General features: G+C 42.4%; 1 protein-coding gene across 1 annotated transcript; it reads left to right on the forward strand.

Moving 5' to 3' along the window:
- The first annotated feature begins 328 nt into the window (after nucleotides 1-328).
- Nucleotides 329-11,589, forward strand: HOXB13 (homeobox B13). Its single transcript, XM_081933889.1, has 2 exons — nucleotides 329-1,148; nucleotides 6,798-11,589. The coding sequence occupies exons 1-2, from the start codon at nucleotides 452-454 to the stop codon at nucleotides 7,079-7,081; spliced, it is 981 nt and encodes a 326-aa protein (XP_081790015.1). The 5' UTR covers nucleotides 329-451; the 3' UTR covers nucleotides 7,082-11,589.
- Nucleotides 11,590-12,609: the final 1,020 nt, after the last annotated feature.

Consider the following 12,609-nt stretch of genomic DNA (forward strand, 5'->3'; position numbering starts at 1 on the left):
ACCCATTCTCTGAAGGGGGGGAACTTAGTATTCTCCCCATCCCCACAAGGGAAGGCGCCGCCGCCACCACCACCACCGCAGGCCGCCCCTTTCACGAAGAGAAGACGATCACGTGAGGGCTCTGCCCCTCCCGCTCCACTCCCCCCTTGCCACTACAGCATTTCCGCAATTGTTGCCCCCTCCCCCCGGCACGTCTTCTGCCAAAGTACCTCAGCCAATGAGCGGCCCGTTCTGGGAAGCCACGTCCTTCGCTTCGGGTGGGAGCGGGAGAGGGCAGAAGCGCTGCGGACGGGCGCCCGGGCGACCCTCCTTCGATTGCAGCCAGCCTTTTAAAGCGGTCCTTCCGGCCTTGCCCGCCTCCCAGTCCTCGCGCCCCGCTCGTTTCCATTCCCCGGGCAGAGCGAGGCGAGCAGCCGCCGCCCATGTGCCCTTCGGCCACCCTTTACTCTGGATGGAGCCCGAGGCAGCCTTCGGAGGAGCCCGGAGGAGCCTGGACGAGGCGCCCGGCAAAAACCTGGATGGGTTGCTGAGCTTGCCTCCCTTCCCGGTCGGCGGCCCCTGCAGGAACGCGGCTCTCGCCGGGGCGGGCGGCGCGTCCAGCCCCCCAGCGCACGGCCCCTCCGGGTACGCGCCCCTGGATGGGCCCCTGCCTCCCTTCGGCTCCGGGGAGCCTTCTTTGGCCAAACAGTGCATCCCATGTCCGGCCGTCTCACAGACGCCTTCAGCCAGCGGCACTTCGCCCTTCCCTTACGGCTGTTTAGGCGGCGGCTGCTACTCGTACCGAGTGGCCCGCAGCACCCTTAAGCCGTGTCCGGCGCCCCCCCAGGCCGCCTACACAGCCGAGAAGTACTTGGAGGTTTGCGGGGCTGCAGCCGGCGCACCCCCCGCCCCAGAGGATTATACCACCCGCCCGGCTGAGTTCGCTTTCTACCCGGGCTACGCTGGACCTTACCAGTCCATGACCAACTACCTGGACGTTTCTGTGGTTCAGACCCTCGGAGGACCTCCGGGAGACCCCAGGCACGAAACTCTCCTGCCCGTCGATCCTTACCACGACTCCTGGGCCTTGGCCGGGGGCTGGAACAACCAAGTGTGTTGCCCCAAAGAGCCCAACCCTCCAGGGCCCTTTTGGAAAACTGCCTTCACAGGTAAAGCTTGGTGCCTGGAGAGCAAAGAACACACTGCCACTCTCGCAGCTCTTGGGGGCGGGGGCTGATGAGAAGGAGCTGAGGAACCAGTCCTGGGGCATCAGGAAAGTCTTTTGGGTCGATTCTGCTTGGAAGACCCAGTTTCCAGCTAGGGGTTTGTTTTTTGTCCTGAGAAGCAGTTTTGCAAAAATGTGGGGAAAGTAATTCAGTAAGGTAACATATTTGCATGGCAATTTCCCACAGATTGGGTAACTAGGGGAGAGAAACAATTGCTGGCAACAAAGGATGTAATTTGTCCAGGATTGAATCCAGTGCCTCCATGAGATAGTAAAGTGTGCCTTCCCTCTTAGTATGAACACAAGTTTCCACTACAGAATTTAATTGAAGACAGGTGTACTTCAACTTGATATTTATTTAGTAGGCTTTGCCCTAATAAATTGTCTGTAGAGAAAAACTGCAGAAGTGACATTTTTGAATTTTAGATTTTTCATTCCTTGCTGTCTCTTTGGATGCCTTTGGTCTTCTCTTGATTCTTCATCAATATTTGAAGAACCATCTCTCCTGAAAATAAGACTCATTTTGTTTTCCAAAACATGGATATGAAAGTGGCTTCAAACCCCTTTCAACAGATTAAGAAAATTCTTGGTAGAGTGCCTCAATATTATTAACCTGCTAGCAGAGGTTAGCCCAAATTTAAGACAGAGGCATGCAGGTTGGGGTATTCTTTGCGCCAAGGGGACTCTCTCAAACCGTTTGCCCAGGAAGGAAGAGTAAAGGGAGTTTGGGAGCTCTCCTGCCTAGCAAGATCTACTGGGTTTTTAAGCATTGCTGGGCATACATCATCTAACTGATGTCAGAGAGGAGAGGTTGTAAAAACTACTGGGCTGCAATATTGCTCAGAACAACCTTTCCCAACTTAGTGCCTTTTTGAGTACAACTCCCAACATCACCTGCCACCAAAATTTCCTGACATGGTCAGAGCTTTATGAAGGAGGTAGCTCAGATGTAGAATTAAAAAAAAAACCAGCCAAACAGTTTCCTTGTGAAAACTGTCCTTCCAACTCCCTATTCTGTATGATAGCCTGAAGATAATAATCTTGTCCTTTAGACCCCCTAGATAGTTCTCTGATTTTGTGATTGCAAAATGTTTTCCCCCTCCCCTATGTGATGAATTTTCCGCCCCTCCCCTTTATTTCCCAGAGTGATTTTAAGAGTGTCCAGAAGGTGGGGGGGAGGGGAAGAAGGCACTTAAATTGTTTTTTAAAGACAGCTTGTGTCAGACAATCTTTCTTATGAAAAGAAAAAAAGGGGTGGGAGAGAATTTGAGGAGTAGCCACTCTGAACACCATCCCCCTGCCCAGTGTTGTGATTCCCTTTGTGGTCTTCAAGTGGCTAGGGGTGGGTGGGGGTTAAAATTCTGTCTGACTTTGCCTTAAGAGATTGTGGGACCTCCCTCTTCCTGCTACTTTTAGTGCTGTCTCAAGGCCAGGCCAGCACAATTTATGGCTGCAACCCACCAAGCCATTACCGGCAGTTTAAGCTTGTAAAATTTGGTGAGAATTCTCAGGGAGTACATGTGCTTCTCCATGCAACCCTGATCAGCAGTCACCAGGCAAGTGTTGGCTTAAAAGTTAGTTTGTTATTTTTATTGGCTATTTTGGAAGCTAATCTCCCAAGCCTAAATGGGCAAGATAGCAAAACAGAACAAAAATAAAAACTTTCCTGTGGAAATCTCTGCATACTTCTAAATTTTAATATGCTTCTGTTTAAATTACCTCTGCATTAATTTTCTACTGCTGTCAATGCATAAGAATATATATTTGCCCCAGCTCATGTTCAAAAGGTCATTACCAGCTCTAGCCCAATATTTTTGAGTAGGGGTGTGTCAAATGGAAAAAAATGACCTATAATGCAAGTGAACATTCTTATTTGAAAGATAATCAGTTTATTTTTAGTGCTGCAACTACAAATCCAATAATGCTCTTTCCCAAGTTGCTTAATTTTTATGTTTTTTAAAAAACGTTTATGCTTTAACATGTTGCTTCTCCCCCACCCCCATTCAAATAAGTATTGACTCCTAGAACTTCATGGACAAATTCATGTAGTTGTCTAGGCAAGATTTTTTTTAAAGTGTTTTATCCATTCCTTTTTCCTGTGGTTAAAAGAAAGACTCAAAATTATTTTGGGCCTAAAGCAGGACTATAACTCAGCTCTCCCCACTTGTGATCCAACACCTTAATCATTAAATCTAACTAACTTCCACTGCTTTAATTAACAATACACACATTTGAAAGAATCTGCCCAAAATGCAGTTATTGGGAAAGAAATTTGGTTGTTTATTTTGAGCTCAGTGTTGAAAATTCTTTCTCAACATTTAAATTAAGATTGACAATTCCTTGAAACAGTATTTTATTAATAAGTATCTGTTCTAAGCCATAATATTACTTTCATTTTAATATCAACAATAATTATAGTATATTACCCAGGCAATGTTTAAAAATACACTGTATGCTGATATCATCATTTCATATTGTATTCTTTCACTTTTATTACTTACATAAGTACAACTTTATTAAGCTTGTCCAATACAGTTCAAGATGAATATGATAACATATAAAAATACTGTTGTAAAAATTAAACACATTCCATGTTAACAAATTTTTAATACATATCTAAGTTGTAAATCACAATATAATGTTTTACAAATGTGTACACCTAATAGCATACACCCTAGTGGTTCCAATTTCCAGAACTCACAAATCACATTCTTTTAAAAGTTTTTATTTTAAAATTGGCCATTCTTCAATGATATCTTACTTTAATTCAGTATTTCAAAATTGTAACTATGTCTATTATTTAAGAAAAAAATAAAGGGTATAATAATGGGCAATGCACATTTAAAAAAAATCCATCAAAAAGGAATTGGATTAGCTAAATGGGGCATTTGCAGAACTTTCTCTCTTAATAGCTGTGGTCCCAGTGGTGGAATTAGGTAATTTTAGACTCAACTTATTCATTTTCTGGGGAGTGAAAAACCTTCTTAAATGGTAAGTGTGTTATTTTACTTACTTGAAAATGTAGTAAACTGATTGACCCTGTTATGACTGTCCTCTGATTGATTGTAGGTTATTTGAAACCCCATCTCCCACCTGTACATCAATTGTGACTTCTGCCACAGTCTTACTTTGAAAACATCGCTGAGTTCCCCTCCCTCAACTGAATTATTAAAACATATTGATACAGTTATTGTTACTTGTTGAGGGGTGTGTGTGTGTGTGTGTGTGTGTGTCTGTGCCTTCAAGTCAGTGAAGTCCTGGTAATTGTCTGAACAAGTCCCTGAAGTTTTCCTGGCAAGATTTTGGAAGTGGTTTGCCATTGCTGCTTCTTAGGACTGAGAGTGTGTGACTAGCCCAAAACACTCAGTTGGCTTTGTACCTAAAATCTCCTAGCCTAGTACTTTAACCACTACACCAAACTATCTCCCATTATTGTTACTTACAGTTGCATAATTTTAAATAAATTAAAAGCTATTAACATTCTGTAATGCACAACAATTCACACCGGGTAAATGTGCATTGCTTTTTGTTAATACATCACACCACATGTAGCTTGCAAGAAGCATCTGTATCCTGCATTAATATTTCAGCATTACACATACTGCTGTGCAGTATACTTGCTAGCTTCTCTATATATTTGCAAGAAAGAGTGTTACTCCAGAGAGTAAGAAGAAGAAAAATGTATTCGAAAAAAGCAATCCTTGAATAAAAACAAATCTTCCACCCTATAGGCTTTTTAGTCAAGCATTTTCCAATATTTGTATGCAACTTAGAGCAATTTAAAATCTAATGGGTTATCATGCTTAGAGGATAAACACTGAAATTTAGAAAATACATTAGTTCTGATTTTTAATTATAAAAAGCATGAGTAATGATATGTAACTTAATTAACTCATTATGTGAATACATGATTTTCACCAAAAATACCATATAACATGTTCATGCATTATAGATTAGAGGATCCAGTCAATGATTTAAATTTTATACACTGGCAATAATACATTTTATTTTAACTTATATAAGTCACAACCAAAATTCTTAGAATGAATCATTTTACATTAATGTATTGATCTGTTTTGTTTTGTTTCATGCCTAAACCATGAAAATATGATGACTAGAAGTAGACATCTGAAATAATATTTATTTGTTGTAATCAACAGAAATAATTTTGAGTAAAATGTTTTCTCATTGCCTAAGCACATAGACATTTAGATTTTGCACATCAGTTGTGCTTTTTAAAAGGAGTGCATAGCTAGGAGTGACAGAAACAGCTCCTATTTTGGGTTTATTTTCTTTCTTGTACGTGATTAAAAATGCAGTCTGGATAGTTTACAAGGGTAAGCTAGTCATTCAACATTAATATGGATTGTTTTGCTTTGCAATTTTTAATGTCAAAAGATTCTCTCAAAAATACATTTATGTTATTTTTAATTTAGTTCACTGCAAAATTGTTTTTTTCCTGGATATTGAATTTGCCTTGTTACAGGAATACGATCTGCCTGGGGCCAAGATCTGTGTTGTTCTTATGTTTAATTCTTTTCCTCAAATTTCATTAAGAACAGTAGTTTAAATAGCATTCTTAGCTACAATATACTCTTCCTCCAAAGAACCAAGGGGCAAGTAATGAATATTTTGAGCAGCAATTACTACAGCTGCAGCAGAATTTAATTTGTTTAAATTCAATAATTCGGTGCAAGAAAAGAGTCTATTATTAACGTTTGCAGAAGCATTGAGGGTGGCACAGCCCCCATCATTTGTACCTGCAGATTTGTATGAATTAACAATTCCAACTGGGAGTACAAACAACGCTAAAACACAGGCTTGTGACCTTGAGTAATAGCTAAAGGTTTATCCTGATTTAAAAGTTTTACCTGGGAGCAAGGTCTTAAGAGAAACCGATCAGGCTTCACAAAAGATCTTCGCTTCAAATCAATTCGCTTGCAAAGGTTTGAGCCTGCAACACCTAATTGGGACTCCTTTGTGATTTTGTTCTCTTTCATTATTATCATAATAAATTAACCCCTATGCATGGATATGTGCATTGGGCTACTTTGCCTCGGGACAGAGAAGATTGGAAAATTGTTTTGGGGGAACGCTATTGCCAGGATAACATGATGGGATAATCGAAAGTAATCCTGATTACTTGGACAGGGAGGGGGAGGGGGCTGGGAGAGGGAGGGTGAAGCCAGAGAAATTTCTCCTAAGAATAAGCCGAAATACCCGTTTCCCCCCATGCTGATGCCTTCTTGGCTCACGCTATGGGCCTTGCTGCATTTTGCGCAGTTGTTTGGACGAAAATTTAATAGACAGGAGCAGGATTCTCCACCCCGGTCTTGGAGGATGGAATGCGAAAATAAGGAAAAATTAAGAAGGGGGGGGGGATAAACTGGGGGCGGGGGACAAAAACCAGTGGGCATGTGTGGGAAGGGGGTACTCCGAGCGCCCACTGCCCTCTCCGGGCCCCGGAGAAGCGGCCAACAAAGGGCTTGAAGGAGGGGGGATTTACTGAACATGTGCGCCTGCCAATCTGCCTGATTGCCCCTCCAACTCGCGCCTGCTTTAACCCCCGTCTCTCTTTCTTCCCTCCGGACAGACGCCGTAAGTCAATCGCCTCCCGAGGGCTGTACCTTCCGACGCGGCCGCAAGAAGAGAATCCCGTACAGCAAAGGGCAGCTGAAAGAGCTGGAGAAGGAATATTCCAGCAGCAAGTTCATCACCAAGGACAAGAGGAGGAAGATTTCCGCCGCCACTAACTTGACCGAGAGACAAATCACCATCTGGTTTCAGAACCGGAGGGTGAAGGAGAAGAAAGTGGTGGCCAAGGTCAAAAGCGCCACTGCCAGCGGCAGTAGTGGAGGCGGTGACGACGCCTCTTGAGACACGCGCGAAGGAAGGAAGGAAGGAAGGTGGCCTGGAGGGAACAGGCAAAGGAAAAATCGTGGGGAGCAAGAACTCCCGCGGGGTCGCTCACGTGAGGCCTCCAAAGCCTCCCGCCCCCACCCTCCGAGGCCTTCTGCTACGAGGCGGCGGCCCTATTGAGGGCCTCCCCTGATCTCTCGTCACCTTTTAAATTTGTTCTTAATAATATATTTTTTAATTATTATGGTTGCTATTGCTGCTTTGTTTCCCCCGAGAAATTAATTAAATTAAATCACTGCGGGAACAGCCGATATTTTTTTTAAAAAAACACCACCACCAAGCGATACCCTCCTCGACTTTTCCTGATTTTATAAGAGCGGGAAGAGGGGGAAGAGGAGAAGACACCGTGTGCAATTATTTTTCCTTTCTTTTCCTTGAAAAGAAGGTGCCTTAGGGCTTTTATTCTGCGACCTTGCTTTCTTTGTCTGAAATTCAGTAAATCGGAGCTGCTTTAAGGGGTGAAGGGGAGAGAGTAGAGAAAAGGCACCCAAGAAAAAATAAAATCGCCTAAAATCGACCCGAATATAAAATAATTTTTCAGTGACCTCGATGGCTCATTTGCTGTGGGATCCACTCGTCATTTAGCTGAATGAAAATATAAAACAGGTGAAGGAATAGTTTATCTCTATCTGTGTAATATTGTAGTGCATGTATGTGTGTGTATATGTATATGTATATATATACACACACACACACTACAATATTATGATATATATGTGTGTGTGTGTATACATACATACATGCATACATACACTGTGTGTGTATTCAGCTATAATCATGCATACTTTGCATAATCTGTTTTGCGGAGAAGTCAGATAATTGCCTATACTATAAAATTACCATTATATATTTTATTTTAAGACTTCGTGCCGCATATGAGGGCTGATCACCGCCTGAAGCTTTTGTTCTTGTTGTTGATGATTCATACAGTATTTGCATACTACCAAAAACTAATTAAAAGTGCCTTTGAAGACACTGAAAAAAGCCGTGAGGGAATTTGCAATGTAATAAACACAAGTTACTGCATATCGAAAGAAAAGCCATCTTTAATGTTTCATATTATTTTTTATCCCCTCCTAGAGGTATCAGTCAAAATTAATTTTCTTGCAATAGTTCTGGGCTCAAATCTTGCCCATGTCATTCTGGAATCAAAACATTTTTGCCTATATACGTATTTAAAAAGGGGACATAGAAACATGCATACGCGCTTTTTCAACTCGCGGGTTCCGCATCGAGCAACTTTGACGCTTTCCGCTTTCTATTGCCTTGAAAGTCTGCTCAGATCTCCAGACAGCTGGAAGGGTGAATCCTTGCAATCCACGCGCCTTCAGAAGTCGGGGACAAGAGCATTCGGGGATTTAGGAGCAGGTCCCATCATCATTTTAGTGGAAGGTCTTTACGGGGTCTTATGGCGTCATTCAAAGGGTCGCGGAGCCGACAGAATAGCGATGATGTCATCGCTAAAGCTTCCAATTGAGTGGTCTCTTGGTGACCACATGGAGTCTCCAAGTTGCCTTGGTAACAGGCAGCCTTTGTATTGCCGCAACAACGGCTGGGTGACGCTGGAAGATGCTGTAAATCGTTCGCCAAGAAGTGGCCATTCAGAGCAACTGGTCAATACAACGAGAGAGATTTACATTTCGGAATATCTATTGGTTATATTGGATCTGGAGACTGAGATTTTGAAATGGCCATGCGAAGTGGCACATGAGGGTTGGTTAGCCCTCGGATCTCCTCACTTCCACTGGAACCCACCAGCCGCACCCCGAAGCAAGCCAAACTCTGTGGGGGGAGCCTGAGAAGGGGCGTGAGGTGCTGCTCTCAAAGTACCCCTAAACAAACGAAAATCTTTTCTAAAATTCTAATTTTGCAGAAGTATTTAGAAACGTCTCTGGCGCTCGCACTGATTATGATTCTGTAGGAAAGGACACCCTATGTATCTGACCCCACGTTGCGTGGGGACTGATGCGAAGATGTGCAAGTATATGGCCTATTTATATATTTTTGTATTGCACAATACATTATCCAAAATAATACAGAGATTGCATAGCAGTACTGTATTTATTATTTGAAACAATATGATCAACGATACTTAAAAACGAATAAATACGTGATATAAAATGCATGAGGAAACAAATATAGGACCTTGATAAGTATTTTGAAACTTTCCACCTTTTTTCTTTAGCCCTTTCTTTCTCCGAAGAAACTTTAGAAACCTCAAAAAAAAAAAAAAAAAGCACCTACCCACAGAATGGAAATGGCTTGTTGGTTTATAAACAACTTCCCAGACTACGTGGTCGCTCCTCTTTGGGGTCCAACTTCGACCTTTTAATCTGTAACAGAGACCTATGGCAAATGACGGCCTCTTCTCCCACTCAGCGCGTCGGTCATAAACCTCAAACAAAGGTCCCGGTTTTATTTTAGGGCCTCAATTTATTTCTCTCTGCGTTGATAACAACACTCTTCAACTAGCAGGCTTGCTTCGCACCCTCTCCGGGGGTTGTTGTCTCGCAGAATTAAATGCATAAAACTCAACGAGAGGTTGACGACGATCACCAAAAGAAAAGGAGCCGGGGCCAAGTTCAAGGATAGCTACTCTTTCGCGCCATGCCCTCCAGAGATGCTCCGTAAGCCTCCAGGAGGTCACTTAGACGTTTGAAAATGACTTCGCCTGTCAATTGTTTCGGATTTTACAGTCGGTAGCATCTGCTGTGCGTACTGCGGTGCCTACTTACTTGGTAGATGAAGGAGGGGACAAGGGAAACTCCGCCGTTATGCTCCTTAACCATATGGTAGGAAGAATTACACGTGAAGCAAGAAATAAAGAACTGGGCAAACTACCAACAAGGGAAGGCAGGATTTTTTTTGTCAATATTTCTTCTTCTTCAGCTGAATGGTGTCGTCTAGGAGACTGCTTGAACAAGTCCCCAAGTTTTCTTGACAAGGTTTAATATATATATATATATGCTATTGCCTCCTTCCTAGAGCAGAAAGGTCATCCACCTATTTTTGTGCCTAAGGCGGGAAACAAACTCACCGTCTCTTGATGCCTTAACCACTACACCAAACTGGCCCTGCATACTCCTCAATATGTACTTCTAAACTCGGGGAATTCGTATTCTTTATTTTATTGAACATATACCTGTCGATCCTCCGATCCAAAGACCTAGAGATTTCTTCCCAGGCTTGCCGGAAATCAGTTAACACAATATGTTTCCAGGGCTTGACTCTGACTAAATCCTTCTAAAAAGAGGAATGCAGGAGCAAAAAGGGGGAATCTACATATTTTTGGGACAAGGGGGATACTGGATATCCCCCCTCTTCCCCCTTTGGGATGATCTCCAGTTCCGGGTCTTCTGCAAAGGCCCTCCATCTGTGAGCACATTTCTTCTCTTTCTCTTGCACCCCATATAATAAAAATGCCAACCTGCTAACACAAAGAGAAAGATTGTAGGGTGTGAGCTTACTTTAGAGGTGCTTTTGCAACCAATATTTGCTATGTCCAGTAGCAACGCAAAGGGAGAACAATTTTCCATCTACTTTAAATCATGATTTAATTTTGACTCTAGAAGTCAGGATTTGGTTTACTCCCAGTAGATAGGTCGTTTTAACTTTGACTCAGGTCCCTTGCCCCTGGAAGTAGAGATTCTTAAAAGCCAAATAAGTTTAAGAGGTTTCCGTTAGAGGAAAATATAGTATATACAGCTGTGGAGTCCTTGGTGCTCTCTGACCTTGTTTGCTTTCAGGCCTTTCATTACCCAACTAGATAATATCATCAGTGCTAGTGAGCTTGAGGTTGGCTCCCTATTTACATAGCTTGTCCTGCCTAGCGTTGATGGGTGTGGTTTTTAAAGGTTTGTTAAGGAAACGATGTTTGCTTTCAATACTAAGTCATGAGCGCCATCTTCCGGTTGCGTGGTTTAGCACAGTCGGTAGTGTTTCCTTCCTTCCTCCCCTCCTTTTTTCGCCTTTCCTTTTACTCCTTTTACTTAATGCAGGGGTGTCCAAACTTGAGAACTTTAAGACTTGTGGACTTCAATTCCCAGAATTCCCCAGCCAGCCATGCTGGGAATTCTGGGAGTTGAAGTTCACAAGTCTTAAAGTTCTCAAGTTTGGACACCCCTGACTTAATGTGTTCCTACCACATTAATGAAATAAGTCTACCCGTATGTCTCCTTTCGTGCTTACTATCAATTTTGACGGATTAAATAAATAATTAAAAATTACATCCCAAAATTGAATTTTCCTATTTTGTAGATCTGAATTTAGGACAAAAATTGGGACAAACTTGATTTGCAGCGATTGATTTTACAAAACATCGAAATTAAATAGCCAAGCTTGCTCCTCCATACTTTGAACTTAAAAATAAATAGTGAAAATTAGTAAGTTGCATGTTCAATAAGCTCTGTTATGTGTATTCTTGTCTCTCTCTTTTTTTTTTACAATAAACTTGTATGAATACCTTTCGCGGACCTTCACGTGAGTAATATCGTTCTGAACCAGGTGAAAAAGAAATGTACCCAGGTGGATAACGTTATATACATTAAAAAATCGTTTATACAATATCACTTACCTACCAACACAATTTTAAACGGGGGAGGGGGGAGAGATTGTATGTGTGAGATTTATTGTTTATGTCAATTTAGATTGTTTCCAAATCAAATCAAAGTCAACCCCCATTCTCTTGTCTAAAATAAAATAACTTCATTGTTTCCCTTCCCTATTTCCAATTCATGGAATGTCCATTCCCCAAGTCTCCTTTTTGTCCCCGACTCAATTCTTCTAAAAAGGTGAATTCCTGAAGCCGAATGGAGGAGGCTTCGCCTTTTGTTCGCAGTCCGGAAAATGGGGGTGGGGTGGGGGGTGGGGAGAGAGTGCAGATTTGGAAGAGACCAAACCTCCGTCTAGTTGCTTTTTCTAAAACTGCTGCCAAAAGAACCAGATGAACAAAAGGCTGGCACGCATCAAAAACATAAGGGGAAGAATGGGGGGGGGGCATGTCATCGGATCTACTCATGCTGATCTGAACAAGCGTGCCAGTGCTGATAATTTTACCATTCCCTGCATAAAATTCAAACAACCCTACTAGCAAACCAAATCCGTGATCAAAATTACCCATTTATTCATTATCCAGACTTTAAAAGGGCTTAAGTTTGATTTTACTAGCGCATTTTCTGTGTTCAGAGAGACGGTGTGCAGAGACAAATGTTCAGCCGGCCAGGCGTGCCTCTACTCACACTTATTCAGACGAACTCTGAATTCTGCTTTTAAAGCCCAATTAATTTCAGCATCAGGAATTAACGCTACAGCAGAATATCTCAGTTCACCCTATATTAACTTCAGAGGGATTGGCCTTTACAAGTTGTTGCCTCTAAATGTGTTACATGCTGGTTCGGGATTAATGGGAATTGTTAACAGTATTCTAGAAAGACTACTGGGTTAGATTTGGGAGTAGGGACCCTGTACCAATTTTTCTTAGAGGAATC

Source organism: Natrix helvetica, assembly GCF_964273705.1.
Source record: "Natrix helvetica genome assembly, chromosome: Z".
In the NCBI taxonomy this organism is placed as follows: domain Eukaryota; kingdom Metazoa; phylum Chordata; class Lepidosauria; order Squamata; family Natricidae; genus Natrix; species Natrix helvetica.